The sequence below is a fragment of the Zeus faber genome (genome assembly GCF_960531495.2).
Source record: "Zeus faber genome assembly, chromosome: 19".
In the NCBI taxonomy this organism is placed as follows: domain Eukaryota; kingdom Metazoa; phylum Chordata; class Actinopteri; order Zeiformes; family Zeidae; genus Zeus; species Zeus faber.
Window position 1 is genome coordinate 18,385,590 of NC_137206.1, and position 18,772 is coordinate 18,404,361.

General features: G+C 44.4%; 1 protein-coding gene across 1 annotated transcript in view; it reads left to right on the top strand.

Moving 5' to 3' along the window:
* Nucleotides 1-18,772, top strand: part of atp8a2 (ATPase phospholipid transporting 8A2) — a 62,397-nt gene that overhangs the window by 12,682 nt on the left and 30,943 nt on the right. The window contains exons 3-24 of the mRNA XM_080020410.1: nucleotides 767-911; nucleotides 3,737-3,836; nucleotides 4,100-4,198; nucleotides 4,499-4,544; nucleotides 4,778-4,818; nucleotides 5,233-5,306; nucleotides 5,957-6,026; nucleotides 6,131-6,258; nucleotides 7,564-7,675; nucleotides 8,146-8,314; nucleotides 9,208-9,335; nucleotides 9,510-9,587; nucleotides 12,158-12,246; nucleotides 12,759-12,803; nucleotides 13,210-13,282; nucleotides 13,555-13,743; nucleotides 14,038-14,087; nucleotides 14,204-14,273; nucleotides 14,402-14,486; nucleotides 14,836-14,975; nucleotides 16,588-16,726; nucleotides 17,804-17,868. Of these exons, the coding sequence (XP_079876536.1) occupies nucleotides 767-911; nucleotides 3,737-3,836; nucleotides 4,100-4,198; nucleotides 4,499-4,544; nucleotides 4,778-4,818; nucleotides 5,233-5,306; nucleotides 5,957-6,026; nucleotides 6,131-6,258; nucleotides 7,564-7,675; nucleotides 8,146-8,314; nucleotides 9,208-9,335; nucleotides 9,510-9,587; nucleotides 12,158-12,246; nucleotides 12,759-12,803; nucleotides 13,210-13,282; nucleotides 13,555-13,743; nucleotides 14,038-14,087; nucleotides 14,204-14,273; nucleotides 14,402-14,486; nucleotides 14,836-14,975; nucleotides 16,588-16,726; nucleotides 17,804-17,868 (2,135 nt within the window). The remainder of the gene's footprint in view (nucleotides 1-766; nucleotides 912-3,736; nucleotides 3,837-4,099; nucleotides 4,199-4,498; nucleotides 4,545-4,777; nucleotides 4,819-5,232; nucleotides 5,307-5,956; nucleotides 6,027-6,130; nucleotides 6,259-7,563; nucleotides 7,676-8,145; nucleotides 8,315-9,207; nucleotides 9,336-9,509; nucleotides 9,588-12,157; nucleotides 12,247-12,758; nucleotides 12,804-13,209; nucleotides 13,283-13,554; nucleotides 13,744-14,037; nucleotides 14,088-14,203; nucleotides 14,274-14,401; nucleotides 14,487-14,835; nucleotides 14,976-16,587; nucleotides 16,727-17,803; nucleotides 17,869-18,772) is intronic.

Below are 18,772 nucleotides of genomic sequence, written 5' to 3' on the forward strand. Positions count from 1 at the left end.
GTCACGACGCTCCCGCCCGCTTGCGCGGAAGCACAAAATACGCGCCTAGACAATTACAAGACAAAGTAGAGCGGCGGATGGAGAAACAGGGCAGGGGAGCAGTGCCGCGCCGCCTCTGCTGCCTGACTTTTGTTGAACGCACGTTCCCCGTTATTATCGGGGATTTTATTTTCGTTCATTTGATTCTCCTATCGATATTTTATTTTTGACTGTGTGAACTGTTCGTAGAGATTTACTGATCATTTTACGCTTTATTGGATATTACCTTTTTTTTTTTTTTCCTTAATTGTAAATTTTTAGGTTAATTGCATATATTTTATTGTGTAATAATAATAATAATAATAATAATAATAATATTATTATTATTATTATTATTATTATTATTATTATTATTATTATTATTATTATTATTATTTTGATGTGAGCTGCTGTAACTCCGCTGTTTCCCCGCGGGGAAGTATCAATCTTGTTCCTCGAGCCATAGTTTTATTTATCTATTTACCTATTTATCTAAAATGGAGAAACCGGCGGTGTTTGTCCGGTGCATTGTGCATCCCTCAGCACATCCATTCTGTACGGGGGGTCTCCGCTGAAAGACAACGTCACAATCGACCGCCAGCTTACATCAGCATACAGTAGCCTCTAGTAAACTGGTGCATTCACGTTGTGGACCGTAAACCAGCACGTCTCCCGTCCCATGTCTCTCTCTCTCCCCCACTCACCACTCACCCAGCCTCGCCTCTCTCCCACCCACCGAACGGTGCAGGACCCGCGTGCTCGTCCGGCGGTTACCGCAAGGCGGACGATGAGATGTCCGGCACTACTTCCCAGGCGGAGCCGGTAGACGCCACGGCGCGGACGGTGCTGCTCCACCGGCCCCAGAACACCAAGTTCTGCGACAACCACGTCAGGTGGGTTCCGCCGGGGGTGTGACAAGCGGTGCTTTTGTTTATGAATGGGGGAGAATTCGGTGTCATGTGCACAGCCGGGCATGCCACGCTTGGTGGGACTCTTTAACTTCCATTTATTTCATTTCACCTTATTTTGTCTTGTTTTTGGGACGCATTTATGTTTTTGACGTATTGGTTCAAACTTCGACAAGAACATGTGAAAGACTCCACATGGAGGGGCAACAACAAGGTTGACTATGTTAACAACTTAAGTCCTATTGATAACGTTATATAATAACTCACTTATTAAGTTGGATGTTTGCCACTCTTTGACCTAAAGGTCAAACAGTGCAAAGCGTCTGAGCTCCGCGGGACGAAACTCGGAATGGACGACTGCTATTCTTTACATCTTAATATGACCATTTCAACTAACCGATAGCGTCTCGTGAATATTTAAAGTTGCCGCTGCCAGTAACTACCACCAATGTGTTTCTATTGATTTGCAGACACAACCTCACTGCTTTTTTTTTTTCTCCAGCTGGTTAAAGATTAATTCTTTGCTCCACAGCGTGACTCTTTTATCAAGGTGGACACAAACAACAGGACGTTCATTGAATGTGCTGTCAATTCATACAAGATAGACACTTTGTCACTGTATTGTGATTAAGGATCTTTATAATGAGACTTTAATTTCGAAATCAATTCCGTGTACAGCTCATCTTCCGCGAGTCCTCTTACCCTGAGTCAACAGCTGCAGCCATTCATAAATATTAAATGCCCTTTTCGGGATCGGCAGAGACATGTTAATTCATGCTGGTCCTGGTACGTGGTTGAATCTAACTCCTCCCGAGTCATCATCAGAGTGTTTTGCCGTTTCACATATGCTGGCGGTGTTGCCGGGAGCCGCACAGTGCTGCACTTGCTCACATGTGGGTGAATGTTCTAGTTATCTCTCCCCGGCAGGGTCATGGGCAGACACAAACAGGATCTTCATCAGTGGGGGGATCTCTTTTATCGTCCCCCCCACAGCTGTCTGTGTATTTCACAGGAAGGGCCGCACTTAGAAACGCTGAGCTGCGGGCAGGCGGAGAGTGTAAATCGTTGTGTAAATGGATGCCACTAATGTCATTTTCTCCTCCCATCTTTACCCTTTTACCGTGCTCATGCAAACTGTGTGGTGCGGCAGGAGCTGCGGCCCCTGCCTTCTGTGGGTGGGAGCCTTGCATTTAGCCAGAAAAAAACAACAATGGATTTGCCATTACTGGGAGAATATTTGATTTGATCTTGAAAGAAAAAAAATTTTCCCCCCAGATTGGGTTATTCGATTAAGGTGGGCCCTCCCTGGGTCGCGTGATATGGTTTACACTGGCTGCTCTACTATGATTGGACGGACGGGCTGCAGGGGCCCGGCTGCAGACACATGCCCTCTGATGTCCCCCGTGCTTCCGAACCTCTGTAGCTTATGCTGTGATGGCTCAATACCCTTATTGAGTAGTTTGAGATTAAAGGCCCGTAGCTAAACCCAAAGCGTTGGTGCTGCTTCACTCTGTCCCCAGAACGTAAACATGTAGAGCAAGACAAACTGAACAAAGGTGCTAAAAAAAATTAAACAAGAATTAAATTAAACCCAGAAGATATCGAGAAGAACGCCCCCGCCCCGACTCAGGGGGGTCGTGGGGTTGCTATGGGATGGTAAAGGATGAACCCGGTGACCTCTTAGGGGACGTCTCCCCCGGTCGCCCGTCGGGGGGTTCATTATTTCTGTTGACCACAGCTGTGGACGCGGACGGGGTCTGCACTGTCCACCGCGAAGCGCAAACACGTGATCGGCCAGCTGTGTGTTCTTAGCGCGGCGTCCTTGTGCGTGTGCGCGCTCGGCGCAACGGAATCGTGCGGACGAGCGCGTGGAGTCTGGTGTCATTTCACTGTGATTAGATGGGAGGAGCTTTGTCTGCGGGATCTTGTGCTTGGTAGTGTCATGCACTCCAGGGTGTCCGGAGCCAGGAGCATGAGATTGTGTGTGTGTGTGTGTGTGTGTGTGTGTGTGTGTGTGTGTGTGCGTGCGTGTGCGTGTGTGTGTGTGTGTGCGTGTGCGTGTGTGTGCGTGTGTCAGCTGTTACTGCTCTTGAAGGTGTTAGATGTTGCGCTCTTAACTAAGTTTGTGTGGGGGCAGCTGTTCCTGCTCTATTTGCTTGATGATGATGAGCTCCAAAATCGTGTGTGTGTGTGTGTAGGTGTGTGTGTGTGTGTGTGTGTGTGTGTGTGTGTGTGTTTGCTCTATTTATTATCTCCAAGGAGATCTTGACATGTGTTGAAATAAAAATGGTTTGCCAATCAAAATACAGTACACACACGCGTGCACGCTCACACACACACACACACACACAAGGGCTCAAGTAAAAGCCATTATGTGAGCCCTTGAATTCACTTAGGCTGACTGACGAAAGCAAGGAGGCGGACCCTGCTGCGAAGCTGGCCTTTTTTATTCTTAGAATCCCTAAAAGCTCTTACCGTAGCTGCGGGCTATATCGGGGATTGATCAATACAGGTGTCTGATCAATGACGTTGAGTGACTGACAAGCCGAAGCTGCCAAGGCCTCTCCCTTCTTTTTTCGGGATGTTTGGGTCTAAATTTAGACTATGCGATGGCGGGGGCCGGGGCCATTTATCAGTTTGAAGTTATCCGCTCCCCCACTTAATTGATTTGTTTGCCCTCCCCGAGCACTCTGGAGTCTTTTCTGACTGGACGAGCACAGAATAAGCGTCAGCCACAGTGAAAGCTGGTCACAGTTTTCAGTTTTTTAAACTTTTGTTCATGCACACGTCTGGTGTTGTCTGTCCCTCAGTACCACCAAGTATGGAGTGCTCACCTTTCTACCGCGGTTCCTGTACGAGCAGATCAGGAGGGCGGCCAACGCCTTCTTCCTGTTCATCGCCCTCATGCAGGTAGGCTCCGCCCACAACAACGACCGACTGGATATAGTTGGTGTCAGACACAGGTTGTCAGATCTAAGTGGGGTTGTCGGGGGGGAGTTTCCTTGACCCTAAAAGCATTTATTTTGGAGACAGAATACAAATAGAGTTAACGGAACCGTTGCTCAGGGTACAAATTAAATTCTTGTAAAACATGGGGATGTACACGGGCTCAGCACAGCTTCCTCGCCAACGGCGAGTCCTGAGCTCTGCCTCCGCTCTGTCTGTTTCCTCAGCAAATCCCAGACGTTTCCCCGACGGGACGTTACACCACCTTGGTCCCGCTCATCTTTATCCTCACTGTGGCCGGGATCAAGGAGATCATAGAGGACTATGTGAGTACCACAGCGCCCCTTGCTGCTCGGAGGCCGCGCAGACACCTTGTGGTGTAATTTTTTTTAATTTTTATTTTTGAAAGGGTTATGGAAGAGAAGGGGGAGCATGCTGCTCATGCAAATCTTTGGGCAAAGGATTGCCTGTTGGGGAGTGAGATTGGTGTAAAAATAGCATTTCAACCTTACTCAAGTGTACTTAACTGTTAACCGCTCCAGGGTGACCCCGCCAGATGGGTGGCTCTGAGTGGATGATTAAATAATAAAAAATGATTTAAAGGCTTAATTTCTGTCTCTTAACAGAAGAGGCACAAGGCAGACAACACGGTCAACAAGAAGAAGACAACAGGTAACAACCTGGTGTGTGTGTTCAAGTGCACGTGCATCAGCTGTATGTACATTTTTCCATGAGTGTCCAAGTGTCTGTCGGCGGGCGTTTTGTTCGGATTACATGGCTGACTAAGTGGCCGTTGTTTGTCACTCAATATATGGCGGACCACGCCGCCGCAGAACAATACGAGCTATAAATACTGTATGAGAGCGTCTCTATAGGCTGACGGCTGTGTTGTCCCCGTCTCTCAGTGCTGCGGAATGGAGCCTGGCAGACCGTCATCTGGAAACAGGTGAACACACCACCAGCAGCAGCACTGCTCTTTGGTTCTTTGGTTCTTTGGTTCTTTGGTTCTTTCTTTCTTTCTTTCTTTCTTTCTTTCTTTCTTTCTTTCTTTCTTTCATTTAACTTACCTGCCCTCGCGTAAACGACTGGTAATTGTCAGTATGTTATTTCTGATGTCAATGTTTTGGACAAGTCGGAACAGTTGAAGCTATGCGCTGCTTACTGACATGTTCTCTCTCTCTCTCTCTCTCTCTCTCTCTCTCTCTCTCTCTCTCTCTCTCTCTTGCTGTCACTACCTCTCCTTCTGCACTAACACACCTTTTTATTTTTTGTCGCGTGTTTTCCTGTTCTCCCCGCCCCTCTTCTTAATACATCTTTCCCTCGCCCTTTACGCTGTTGCAATGCTGCATCCTGGCCCAAGGTGGCAGTAGGAGACATAGTGAAGGTGACCAATGGCCAGCACCTTCCAGCTGACATGGTCATAGTGTCCTCCAGGTCAGCCTGTGTGTGTGCGTGCGTGCGTGCGTGTGTGTGTGTGTGTGTGTGCGCGTTTATGTTATTTATGCAGTTTTTTTCTTTGCATCTATGTCCGTCTGTGTTTGTGAGCCAAAGGATTTGCGACCTATGGGAGAACTTGCCTGTCCATCCTGTCGTCCATCATCACATTCAATAGGGCGCGGGGTTAATTCAATTCTATTGTTTCAATTTCTGAATCAATTGGAACATGTTAATAATTGAAGTAACCATCAACCGATTGAATAAAATACCACCATAATCATAAATGGATTGAAATATTTAATATCAGATTGAATTTTTCACGTGAAATATTTTTTTAATCCATGTCGATATATTGATATAGAATCGTTTTGTGAGCCATCTCGTGATCATGGGATTGAATCAATATTGAATCCAATCATGACCCTTTGTATCAAAATCAAAATTGTGAGATCCTGCCTAACATCCAGCCTCATGGAGCTTCTTTGTGTACTTCACTAACATCTTTGTTCACATTTATTTTTCCCATTGTGTGTCCCGTTGCGACGATTCACGATTCAGTGTACTATCCTAAAATCGGAATGTCTTGTATCTGCTCCCGTACTGCTCTGGACTCCCGCATTGACGCATCTCTGGTCCTTCCTCCGCAGCGAGCCCCAGGCCATGTGTTACACCGAGACCTCCAACCTGGACGGAGAGACCAACCTGAAGATCAGACAGGTGGTACACAGAGACTCTATAAAGCTCATTAAGAACTCCGGGCCTCATTTCTCCTGTGCCATACTTGTTCAGTCGCTGACATTTGCCGTGCGTGCGTGTTTCAGGGTCTCTCCCTCACCGCTGGACTTCAGTCCCCGGAGGAGCTGATGTCCTTGTCCGGTCGACTGGAGTGCGAAGGCCCCAACAGACACCTGTATGACTTCACAGGGACCCTACGGCTAGAAAACCAAAAGTAAGACTCCCTTTATTTAACATCGCTTCTGTTGTTGTTGTCATTAGATTCAAGATTCAAGAGGTTTATTTGTCACATACATATACATACGTTCATACTTGTACGCAGTGAAATATCAATGCAACGCACCCGGTGATTATGCACAATGCGTTCTAGACTGAACACAATAGCTACGTAATTTCTACTTGACTAACTAACTGAAACTAACTGATTCCTAACACGTAATGCAGTAAGTAAATAGAATAATATTGAATAAAATGGGCAGATGAGTTCAAGTACTTGGGGTCGACCATCCAAAGCAGCGGAGATTGCGGGAGAGAGGTAAAGAAGAGAGTACAGGGAGGGTGGAGTGGGTGGAGAAGAGTGTCTGGAGTGATCTGTGACAGAAGGGTTCCAGCAAGAGTGAAGGGTAAGGTCTACAGGACGGTAGTGAGACCAGCCATGTTGTACAGTTTAGAGGCGGTGGCACTGACAAAAAGGCAGGCGGCTGAACTGGAGGTGGCAGAGTTGAGGATGTTGAGATTTTCTTTGGGAGTGACAAGGATGGACAGGATTAAGAATGAGTACATTAGAGGGACGGCTCAGGTTGGACAGTTTGGTGGAAAAGTGAGAGAGGCCAGACTGAGATGGTTTGGACACGTGTGTAGGAGAGATGAGAGTTACATTGGGAGAAGGATGCTGAGGATGGAGCTGCCAGGCAAGAGGAAAAGAGGAAGGCCAAAGAGAAGGTTAATGGATGTGGTGAGGGAGGACACGCAGGCAGTTGGTGTAAGGGAGGAAGATGCGCAGAACAGGAGGTATTGGAGATGATCCGCTGTGGCGACCCCTAACGTGAGCAGCCGAAATGAAAAGAAGAAGAAGAAAATAAAATAACTCAAAAGTAATACAGAGTGGGGGTACAAAATAGAAATAAAGGGAATAGACTTATGTATATGTAATAGGCTATTTGTATATACAGAGATGTGCATTAAAGTGGCATGTGAATAAAGTGAGGTAGTGTGTGGAGATATACAGTACAGAATAGAACAGTACGACACAGCAATACAGTAACACCCATTATGTTACGTTGTTATACATTATGGCTTGGATGTCGACATATAACATATAACATATAAATGTGGAATATGAGGATTTTGCTGAATTAGTGCAGTCATGTGGAGTACTTGAGATTTGGAATCGAGTAGTATTGAGATCCGAGGATCAAATTTGAATCTAGTTTCTGCTTTCTTCCCTCTAGTGTACACATTGTCCACGCTTCAAACATAAAACGCTGCGTGTGTGAGAGCCTCTCTCCTCTCTCCTCAGCCCGGTGCCTCTGGGTCCGGACCAGGTGTTGCTGCGTGGTGCGCAGCTCAGGAACACACAGTGGGTCGTGGGAATCATAGTCTACACCGGCCACGACTCCAAACTGATGCAGGCGAGTTCACCATCTCCACGTATATGCATGAAAGAGAGAGCCTGTTTGGAGGACCCGTTTTTAAAAATATTCACAATGGATCACTTTTATACTTTACTCATTATCTCTGAAGGGCTCCACAGTCATTTCTTTCATTTGTAAACGACGAATTAGAGAAAGAGCTTCACTGACATTGAACATTGGCGCATAAACATTTGGGCAGACAGTCAATTTTGCCTCAACGCAACTGATGGAAATGAAACGAGCACACATTTTTATTTTGAGTTTATTTCTAAAATTGGTTTAAACAACAATAATTGATATGCTGCTCAGAAATCTCACCTCTTCACCGCTCCCATAACACACGTTAAACTTTTGTTGTTTTTGTTTTTGTTTCATCTCTGGCATTTTACTCTCTCTCTCTCTCTCTCTCTCTCTCTCTCTCTCTCTCTCTCTCTCTCTCTCTCTCTCAACCCCCGCTCCCACCCCAGAACTCCACCAAGGCTCCCCTAAAGCGCTCCAACGTGGAGCGGGTGACCAACGTGCAGATCCTGGTCCTTTTCTGCATCCTGCTGGTCATGGCTCTCATCAGCTCCGTGGGCGCCGCAATCTGGAACCGGCAGCACACCGAGGAGGCCTGCTGGTACCTCTCCCGTGCCGGTGAGGACACACACACACCCACACGCGCACACCCACATGCGCACACCCACACGCGCACAACCACACACACACACACACACACACACACACACACACACACACACACACACACACACACACACACACACACACACAACCTGCCACAGTCTCCCCAAGTTTTTTCTTAGCTTTCTTTCACTGTTAAAATAACTGTTGTTGTCTGTTTGTTTATAAATTAAGCTTAATTTCCTTACTTACACACATTCACACTTTGGAAATGTTAACAGTCTTTAGGATTCTGGTTCATTCACGCTTTGTGTTATTATTGAGCTATAGACGAATCCAAAAGGAAGTGTGATTTTGCGCCTTCATTTGAAAGCCGCTTTGTAAATGAGATGGGTGTAGCACTCGCGCAGTGAAGCCAAAAATGAAGCACATAATGCTCTTTCTGAAACAAGGGAACCTGGACGTGGCTTCCCCCTGCTGGCGACAGCTCAAAGAGGACCAGCAGTTTGTGTGCTTTTCAATATGGATTCAGTTTGGAAGCGAATTGGGAAAAATGCTGCTCAGTTTGTAGTAATCTATTAATAGACACTATAGTATAGTAATATAAGTAACTACAGTCAGTAGAGTATAGTGTAGCAGTAGGGACAGTAATCTAGTATTTCTGGGCAAAGGGATTGCTGAGCTGCTGCAGAGTAATCCTCCCTTCCCGGTCTCTGTTCTCAAGATACACCAACAGATTCAATCTCATGTGGGCTCGTGTCCAGTTTCATGAGCCAAAAGCTCCTCGGGAGGAGGGGTTGTTTTCTAACTGTGTGTGTGTGTGTGTGTGTGTGTGTGTGTGTGTGTGTGTGTGTGTGTGTGTGTGTGTGTGTGTGTGTGTGTGTGTGTGTGTGTGTGTGTGTGACCAGGTGACATCTCCACTAACTTTGCATACAACCTCCTGACATTCATCATCCTCTACAACAACCTGATCCCCATCAGCCTGCTGGTCACTCTGGAGGTGGTCAAGTTCACACAGGCCCTCTTCATCAACTGGGTATGGACTGCTCTGTTCACTGCATGTGTGTGTGTGTGTGTGTGTGTGTGTGTGTGTGTGTGTGTGTGTGTGTGTGTGTCCATATATGCTTGTGTTTATTTTGTGCATGTGTATTAAAATATGCCTATGTGATCTGAATATATCCCACTTTTTTTTGCTGGTTTTCTTGTCCAGGATGTCGAGATGTATTACCCAGAGACGGACACTCCGGCCATGGCCCGAACCTCCAATCTCAACGAGGAACTGGGACAGGTGAACACCATCTCTTTCCTCCCGCCGTTCATCTGCGACTAACTCAAATACTGCGTCTGCTTTTGATCGGGGAATCATGGGAGGTTAATGGCAGGTCCTCCTCTGCTGTTTAAGGAACTGTGGAAGAAAAATGACATCTAATCTGCTCATTTTTCATGTCATTTAGTGTCACCTTTATTTAGTTATTTGAGGCGGTGAGCCGTCATTTTCAATAATGCCGAGATCACATTAGACAGAAAAAACACAAATAACAAAATTAAAAAATAAGTCAGGAAAACAATAAGAACCCAAAAAACAACATTGGTTAAAACAATTAATAGTTAATACAATTGCATTCTAAAACAATGAGATTTGTAAGCATATTTCTAAAATGTCCCAATGGTGTCGAGAGAGAGAGAGGATCCGCCAATGTGATATATAGCGTCTAAGGGCTTAAGGGTGGTAACAGCAGCATGTCTATGTTATTTACAGTTTATACATCATAATCCAAGACAGAAAGTTATAATTTCAACAATTACTTTTCTACTAAATTTGGGAAAGCAGGCTCTATTTCGGTAAATAAAGCCAATTTTCGGCCACGGCTTTCAGATCAGTTTATCAATATGAACTTTAAAAATTTGTTTATCATCAATCCAGATACCTAAATATTTGTAGTGTAGGACTCTTTCAATAGCTGCACCGATTACCGAGTAAACTGCTAAAGTTGAAGTAAAGTCTGCTATAATCTATTTCCTTAACTCTTGTGAACAGCATATATTTGTTTTTTTACATGTTTTGCATTTAACACAAGTTTGAGATTGATCAGTGCCTCTTGAAGAACATTAAAAGAAAGTTGCAGATTGTCTATAGCCTATTGTATAGAGTTGGCCCAACAGAATGAGATGGTGTCATCTGCGTACAGATAGACACTATAGGTATTCAAAGACCGGACAGTGTTATTGATATCAATTGTGAAAAGGGCTGGTCCTAAATCGAACCTTGAGGGACACCTCTTGTTATCGATAAAAATGCAGATTGACCATTACTGCTGTCTGCAGGTTGAACATTACTGCTGTCTATCAGAGCGGTTTTGGAACCATCTATATGCATTAGGGTCACAGCCAATACTAGCAGTCCGTGTAAGAGCAGGTATTGATCAACTGTATCAAAGGCTTCTGATAGGTCGATGAACAGAGCAGCACAATGCTTATTTTTATCCACCACTGTCACAATATAATTTAAAATTAATGATCTTGCAGAGATGGTGCTGTGGTTAGCCCTGAAACCAGAGTTGGTGAGGGCACAACACAGACTACCTGGCTAGAAAAGTCTTGAGTTGATTGTTTACGATTGATTCAAGTATTTGAGACAGATAGTTATCAAGAGCGTCACTATTATTTCCTCCTTTATGCAATGGAGTAACGTGAGCAATTTTCCGCACTTTGGCGATTTTACCTGGTAAAATGTATGAATTTAAAATGTGTTGTATATTCTGAAATCATCAAGGCAGAGAGCTGGAGAAAGAAAGAAAGGGTCCAGACTGTCTCTTCCAGTTGCTTTCTTGGAGTCAATGGCAAGAAGTGCTCCAGTAACTACATTAGGAGTGAGAAGCTGGAGGGCAAACTGAGGGACAGGACTTACAGTATGTACAGAGACATCCATTTCTGGATAGATTTACCAGATCCTGTGCTTCCATTTCAAAAAGGTGACCAGCTGCAACAAAATGTTTATTAAAAGCCGTGCATATTTCCTTATGGTAAGATATTACACACTGACCAGAATTCACATGTGTAGTTAGGGAATTGGATTTTTGTTCTTAGTTGAATTCACTAGCTTTCAGAATTTGGCTGGATTTGAATACCAACTAAAGATGGTAATTAAATAATAATCAGATTAAGCTTTCCTCACTGGGGATGTAAATGTATTTCTTAAATGCCTAAAAGCAAGTCTCCAGATTTTTGAGCTAGGACCCCAAGCCTTATTCTTTAATTGGAACAAAGATGATAGTTCAGAGGTGAACCAAGGACAAGACCTATCTTTAGGCCTTTGCTTTTTAAACTGGCATGTCTGTTCACCACTGACTTGAAGGTATGAATTTTAGACAATGACCCAGTGCTAGGTCAACGTCCGGGATTTCCAGTGTATTTGAAATGTCCCTATGAAAAAGATCATGTAATATAAACCTGTCGTGCGGTTTAACATGTGGAAAAACGTGGCAAAAGCTTACAAAAATAAAACAAGCACTCAGTGTAGACAACAAATAATCTCTTGAACTTGAACAAAAACTCACCATTATTAGTAGGGTTGATTAAAAACGTGTGTGTGTGTGTGTGTGTGTGGGGGGGGGGGGGGGGGGGGGGGGGGTGTCTGAAAATATATGTAACAATTTTAAAATGTGTATGTTAATATATATATCATTTATTTTTACAAAATATATTTAGATTCATTCATTCAAATTTTTTCAGCTGAGCCTCTGCAATTCCTTCAGGGAGCCATAGGGGGGCCGCGGGCCACAGGTTGGAAAGCCCTGCAACCGCAGCTTGTGCGGGTCAACTGCGGGCGATATCCATATCCTCTTTTCTCTCTCACAGGTGAAGTATCTGTTTTCCGACAAGACGGGAACTCTGACCTGCAACGTCATGCACTTCAAGAAGTGCACCATCGCCGGAATTACCTACGGGTCAGTCCTCTCTCTCTCTCTCTCTCTCTCTCTCTCTCTCTCTCTCTCTCTCTCTCTCCTTTTTCTTCCTTTAATTAACTTTCTCATACCCTCCAGGTTTGCTAAAAATACATTGAAATCCGATATAAATGTATTGATCTAACAAATTCATACCTAAAGGCTGGATTCTGCTTCTTCGTTCTTGATGTTCACAAAACAAACAAGAAATTATGATTATTGTTGTTGGTTTTTTTTGGTTTTTTTTTTTCAAACTTTATTTCAAACTTAAGAAAAATATGGATCTGGAAATATAAATCGGTTTTCGAGCCTCCTCTCCATTTTCTTTTCCGTTTGGAACTCGCCTTCCGACGGGAAGTTTGGACAATTCAACTGATGGGCGGAGAAGTTTACGTGCGTCCACGCAGAAGCGTCGTCCAGGCTTTAGACTAACGTGTAGTTTTACTCAATCCTGCCTCATGATCTCATCAACTCATCCCTCAAATCATTTCCTTTACAATCAAACCTAATCTCAGCCACTTCCCCGACCTCGACTGTGATCGCTCAATGGAGGACTTCAGGTCAGTTGAGAGGGCCTCCACCTCCCCTCTTTCTCCCTTTCCTCCCCTCCTCTCTCCTCTCTCCTCTCCTCTCCTCTCCCCTCTTTCCTCTCCTCTCCTCTCCTCTCTCTCTTCCCTCTTCTCTTCTCTCTCCTCTCCTCTCTCCTCTCCTGTCCTCTCTCCTCCCCCCCTCCTCTCTCTCTCTCTCTCCTCTTCCCTCCTCTCTCTCGCTCACTCTCCTCTCCTGTCCTCTCTCCTCCACCTCCTCTCTCTCCTCTCCCCTCTTTCCTCCTCTCAACAAATCTTGTACTAATTGCACTTTCCAAACATTTTAACATTTTGTGCGTCTATCTACTGTATATCTTTAAATCTTTTGGTTGAATGTATTTTGTTTTCTTTCTCCTCATCCTGCGTCTTCCTCTGGCAGCCATCTCCCGTGCAACAGCAACAACTCCACCGAGTTTGACGATCCAACTCTCATCCAGAACATCGAGAACCACGTAGGTGTTTCTCTGATGTCCTACCTTTATCTCCTGAGGTGGAGTGGGCAGAAAACAAAAAACAAAAAACATCCTTATTTAGATGGTGGAAAATCGGGGGGGACCTTTTTTTTAAAACCGAATTGATTTCACAAACAACCATTCAAGCACCGTGGGTGTTTTATCCTTGGTAACCATCACTTCTTTGGTTGTGTGTGTGTGTGTGTGTGTGTGTGTGTGTGTGTGTGTGTGTGTGTGTGTGTGTGTGTGTGTGTGTGTGTGTGTGCGCGCAGCCCACGTCCCCTCAGATCTGTGAGTTTCTGACCATGATGGCGGTGTGCCACACGGTGGTGCCCGAGAGGGAGGGGGAGCAGATCATCTACCAGGCGTCGTCCCCTGACGAGGGGGCACTGGTCAAAGGGGCCAAAGGGCTCGGCTTCGTCTTCTCAGCTCGGACCCCGCACTCCGTCATCATCGAGGCTGTGAGTGTGTTTCTGAGCGTGTGCGCGTGGGATGGTCGCAGTTATTATTGTTGAATTGTACATTAAAAAATATTTGTATATTATTTATATTGTTTTTTTATTTGACTTAAAAAAATAATTTAAAGTATTTATTAACATTTTTTACATTTACACTAAATTATTATACATTTCAATTCTGTGTCTAAACAGGTTTGTTTGTTTGTAAAAGGAATATTCAACTCATAACTAATTCAGTGTATAACTTCTCGAACAATAACAATGATTTAACAGCCTACATTGTTTGTGCCTTTTCAGAGAGGGAACGAGAACAGCTATGAACTGCTCAACGTACTGGAGTTTTCAAGGTAGACGTCAACGCCCTTGTCCAACGTCATGGTAACGCTGATGTGAGTTTGCGTAGCACCCAGGACTGAAGATCTGCTGCGTTCTTTTCTTTTTTTTTTTTTTTTTTTTTCCTCAGTAACCGGAAGCGAATGTCCGTGGTGGTCAGGACCCCGAGCGGGAAGCTGCGACTCTACTGCAAAGGAGCCGTACGTCCGCACCTTATCTAGCCACTGAGTTCAAACCCAGATTGTTTTAATTGTGTTTATTTTTATTATCGTGAGTCATCGTCTTAATTTTTCTTCTTTTTTTTTTTTTTCTTTTTTTTTTTTTTTAGGATAATGTGATTTTTGAACGTCTGACTGAAGCATCGCAATACAAAGAATTAACCATTTCCCATCTGGAGCAGTTTGCTACTGAAGGTAAGATGGAAGGGATATTTCCCCTTCAGATCAGTGACCTGTGTTGCTGTATTCCTTTTCTTAATTATTCCTTTCCCTTTTTGCCTAGCACATGAAATATTAAGATGAGTGAGGGGACTCGTGGTGTGCATTACCACTACTTTGCTTACAGGCTGTGTAAGGCTTTTAAAAACCATAGCGCTGACCTCCACTGAAGCCCTCCTTCAAAGCCGTAAAACTTTATATTACAAAATCTGCGCTTTTCTGTTTCATTTCACATCACAGTAGGATATGTCTCACCCTCCGTGAGGACTCCCTTTTACTTCTTTACGTGTTCCCGAATGGTCCCCCCCTCCTTGTGCTCGTCCAGGGCTGAGGACGCTGTGTTTCGCCTACGTCGACCTGGAAGAGGAGGCGTACCAGGAATGGCTGAAGGAGTACACGCGTGTCAGCACCGTGCTCAAAGACCGCGCCCAGAAGCTGGAGGAGTGCTACGAGCTGCTCGAAAAGGTGAAGAGCGTTATTCTGCTGGTGTGTGTGTGTGTGTGCGTGTGTGTGTGTGTGTGTGTGTGTGTGTGTGTGTGTGTGTGTGTGTGTGTGTGTGTGTGAGCGTGAGCGTGTGCACATTTGAATATGGGGAGAAAGTTCCTCTTATCGCTCACAACCCATTCTAAATCCCATTGAAGCTCCAAAGCATCCACAGAAGTGAAAAAAAACAAAAAACACATCTATAACATTTTTTTTAAGCAACTAGTTCAACAAAAGTAGTTTCTTATTGTTAAGCCCAGTGTTAAAAATAAGTGACATGAAACCAGTCATGAAAGGAAAATAAAGGTGGATTTTAGGCTATATGTGGCTTTTAATAAATTTTCACCAATTCACCAATTTCTTTGATTAATTGAACCCTGTGAAAGCTCATTATTAGTTGTTTTTTTGGTGATGAGCATTTGATTATAGTCATCCCTCGTCCAATGCTTGTTGTGCTTCGGTTGGTTGGTTGAGGATGTGGCAGGTGTATATAGATCACAGTTATATGTGTATTTATGTATGTGTAGGATTTGTTGATTTGGATTACAGTTATATGTGTATTTATGTATATGTAGGATTTGTTGAGCTGTTTAGCTTTTAAAAAAAAAGTCAAACACTTAAGGAAATATTTATTTCAGCCAGCAGGAGGCAACGTAATGCCAGTAATCGCCTCCCACCTCCGCCATGTGCCTCCGCTGCCCTTTTCCATCTTAAGGTGAAGCAGCACAAAGGGACTCACCTCTCGGTGACGCGAGAGGGACCGCGTGGAATTCCTCCATTGTTTGCTCGGACAAACGGAGAGTTAAAATTAAACACGGGCGGGGAGAGCGATGCTCCACGAAGCGCAGAGAGCAGAGGCCGTGAGAGAGAGAGAGAGAGAGAGAGAGAGACTCAAAAGATTTAGATTCGGAGGAGATGGGTTCCACCCCAAGGAGAGGTGAGAAGAGAGAGGGAAGTAAGGGGAAAAAATAGGAATGAGCTTTGGGGGGGTGGGTGGGTGGGTGAGTGAGGGGGGGGTCGAGCAGACTTGGAGACCACAAGGCTAATTACCAGCACTGGCTTGCCAAGATCCCCATAAAAGTGGAGTCAACAGCACTGCAGTGTTACCTCGTGCGTCTGCGTCTCCGACCCGATGTCTGTTAGCGTTTCTGTGTCTAATGAGGCTGCGTGTGCGTTTTAAAAACACCGGGCAAATTAAGAGGAAGACGGGGGGGGGGGGGGGGGGGGGGGCGTCGTATTTATTAACGGATCATTCATTCAGATGTTGTCTTCAAGGCCGCGTTACAGTAAAGTAATGTCATTTTCTGCACTTCCTCTTCGGCCCTAATATCCACATTACCAATGATTGTTTCTCATATATTTCTCATATATTCTCATATATTTTGTACGTGTAAATATCTTATGGAAGCAGCGATAATCATCCCCGCCATTACATACAATACTGTATGTACGACCTGCTCTTCTGTTGTATCCCTGAGACCTCTGCCATCCCCGTTTTTCTGCTTCCGCCTACTGTTATATCTCTCTCTTTATTTGTCTACAATTTTCCTTCTATCTCGCCCTCTGTCTTTTTCTGTCCCTCCCCCCAAACCAGAACCTAATGCTCCTGGGGGCCACAGCCATAGAGGACCGTCTCCAGGCGGGGGTACCGGAGACCATCGCCACCCTGATGAGGGCGGACATAAAGATCTGGGTCCTCACGGGGGACAAGCAGGAGACGGCCATCAACATAGGTGAGCAGAGCAGGGACCCGGGGGGACTTGGTTGAACAGAACGGAGGTCTGCTCTTTAGACTGGGAATTGGCCTGATGTCGGATCTAAAAAAGCTTGGACTGAGTGGAAGGAGTCAATGGAAAAAGGGACAAATTCTCGCTCGAAATACAAAGTCAATAAATCGATTCCATAACGCTAAGGTCTCAATGTACGTCTTCTCGTGGGTGTCTTGGTTGTGATTTAGACAATTATTGTTCCACAAAGATCATATGAAGGTAACACAGACACTTTGCCCAACTCGCCAAATTTAGAAAGTTCTGGCTTCATTTCCTGCCAAGATGGCAGCGAGCGTAATCCCAAACTTGAGGCTTCAAATCGTCTCTTCAGAAACCGACGGCTGATGTCAGGCTGCGCCCATTCTTTACTACGTACGGTCTATGGGTTTCTGCACAATTCTTTCAATGGAGATAGATTTTTATACACAGGTAATACTAACTAAGGTCCCATACTGCTTAAAAAAATAGAACCATCTCTGCCTACCTAAGAAAAATCACATTTAACATTGAAATATGTATTGAAATTTGGCATGGTATGTCAGCAGTTAGAAAAAAAAATCCAGAATGGAAGCACAGGTTGGAGCGTTCTATTAGGATAGGATTCCTCATATTATGTTTAATTCATGTTCAGCTCCCGAGGCAGGGGATTTAACATTCTTGAATACCGTTGGATATCACGTATCACATCATTTTCTTTGACTGAAAAACTGGTTTCCGGGATTTATTATTATTTTTTAATTTCTGAATGAATCTTTTGTTAATAGATGATGCAAATGCTTCTGCAGAGATTAAGGGGGCGGGGAGGAGCCAACAGAAGGAAAAAGAACAAAAAAAAAACAAAGCGATATCGGAGGCCGAGGGCCGCGCACGGTGAAAAAAGCGGCTCGTTCTAACTCTCTTCCATATAGGACCCCTCGCGCTTTCGTATGCATGCGTTGTTTGTTTTTTTTTTTTTTTTTTTTACATGGAGTAAGTCCAATCACCGCCCCAGCCACCACCACACGCACCACACACTCAGTAGCATCTCCTTCTGCTCCTCAGGTTACTCGTGTCGTCTGGTGACACACGGCATGTCGCTCATCATCGTCAACGAGGACTCTCTGGACGTGAGTACCGTCGGGCCCCTCGAACCCTCGAACCCCCGGAAAACCCCCGTCCGCTCCGTACTGAGCACAAACACTATCCGGAACATTTTTTTCAGAATCGGGAATCAAATATCAGAAGCAGCTCATTCCGCCGGGCACATTGACATACAGTATCAGAGGAATGTGTTCTGGCGAGGCTCGGTGCGTCACACTGCAGATCATTATCATTAAAATAAAGCTTAACAGTCTGGAAAAAAAGGATAATAAAATACTAATAAAAAGTCAATAAATAATGATAAATATTTATAATATATATATATTTTTTTTAAATGTCAAATATTTAAAAATTAGTCAGAGGTATGAATATATACAAAACATATGAAATGTACAAAATACGATACCATGCACAGGATCATTGTTCTCTATTATTATTAATATAAATTAGTATACATTTATTACCACAATAATATCACACAAAACTGATAAACAACCCGAAATCTCCTGATTTATTACAAATCCCATGTGGATGAAATCGAATTAAATGTAATCCAAATCTAATTTCAGGTCTGATGTCCTACTGTGAGAAATATCAGGGCTCATATTGTGTTTCCAGTGAAAGATGATAAACCATCATTTAGGTTCCAAGGTTAGATGCTGTTTGAACTTCTGTTTGGGTCTTTATGGACTTTATCAGTGGGGATTAGTTTAAATGAGGGGTGGGGGTGGGGTGGGGGTCTAAAGGATGTTACCGTGGGAACCAGGGTGTGGTTCCCTCCCTGATTGGTGGGTGGGACTCTTTGTCTCGGCACAGGTGGAGGTAATTAAAGTGTCTGGTGTCCCTTCAGGAGGCAGGGATGAAAAGAGACAGATACCGGGGCTATCGCCTCTGACTGTCTGTCTCTCTGTCTGACTGACTGTCCTTTCT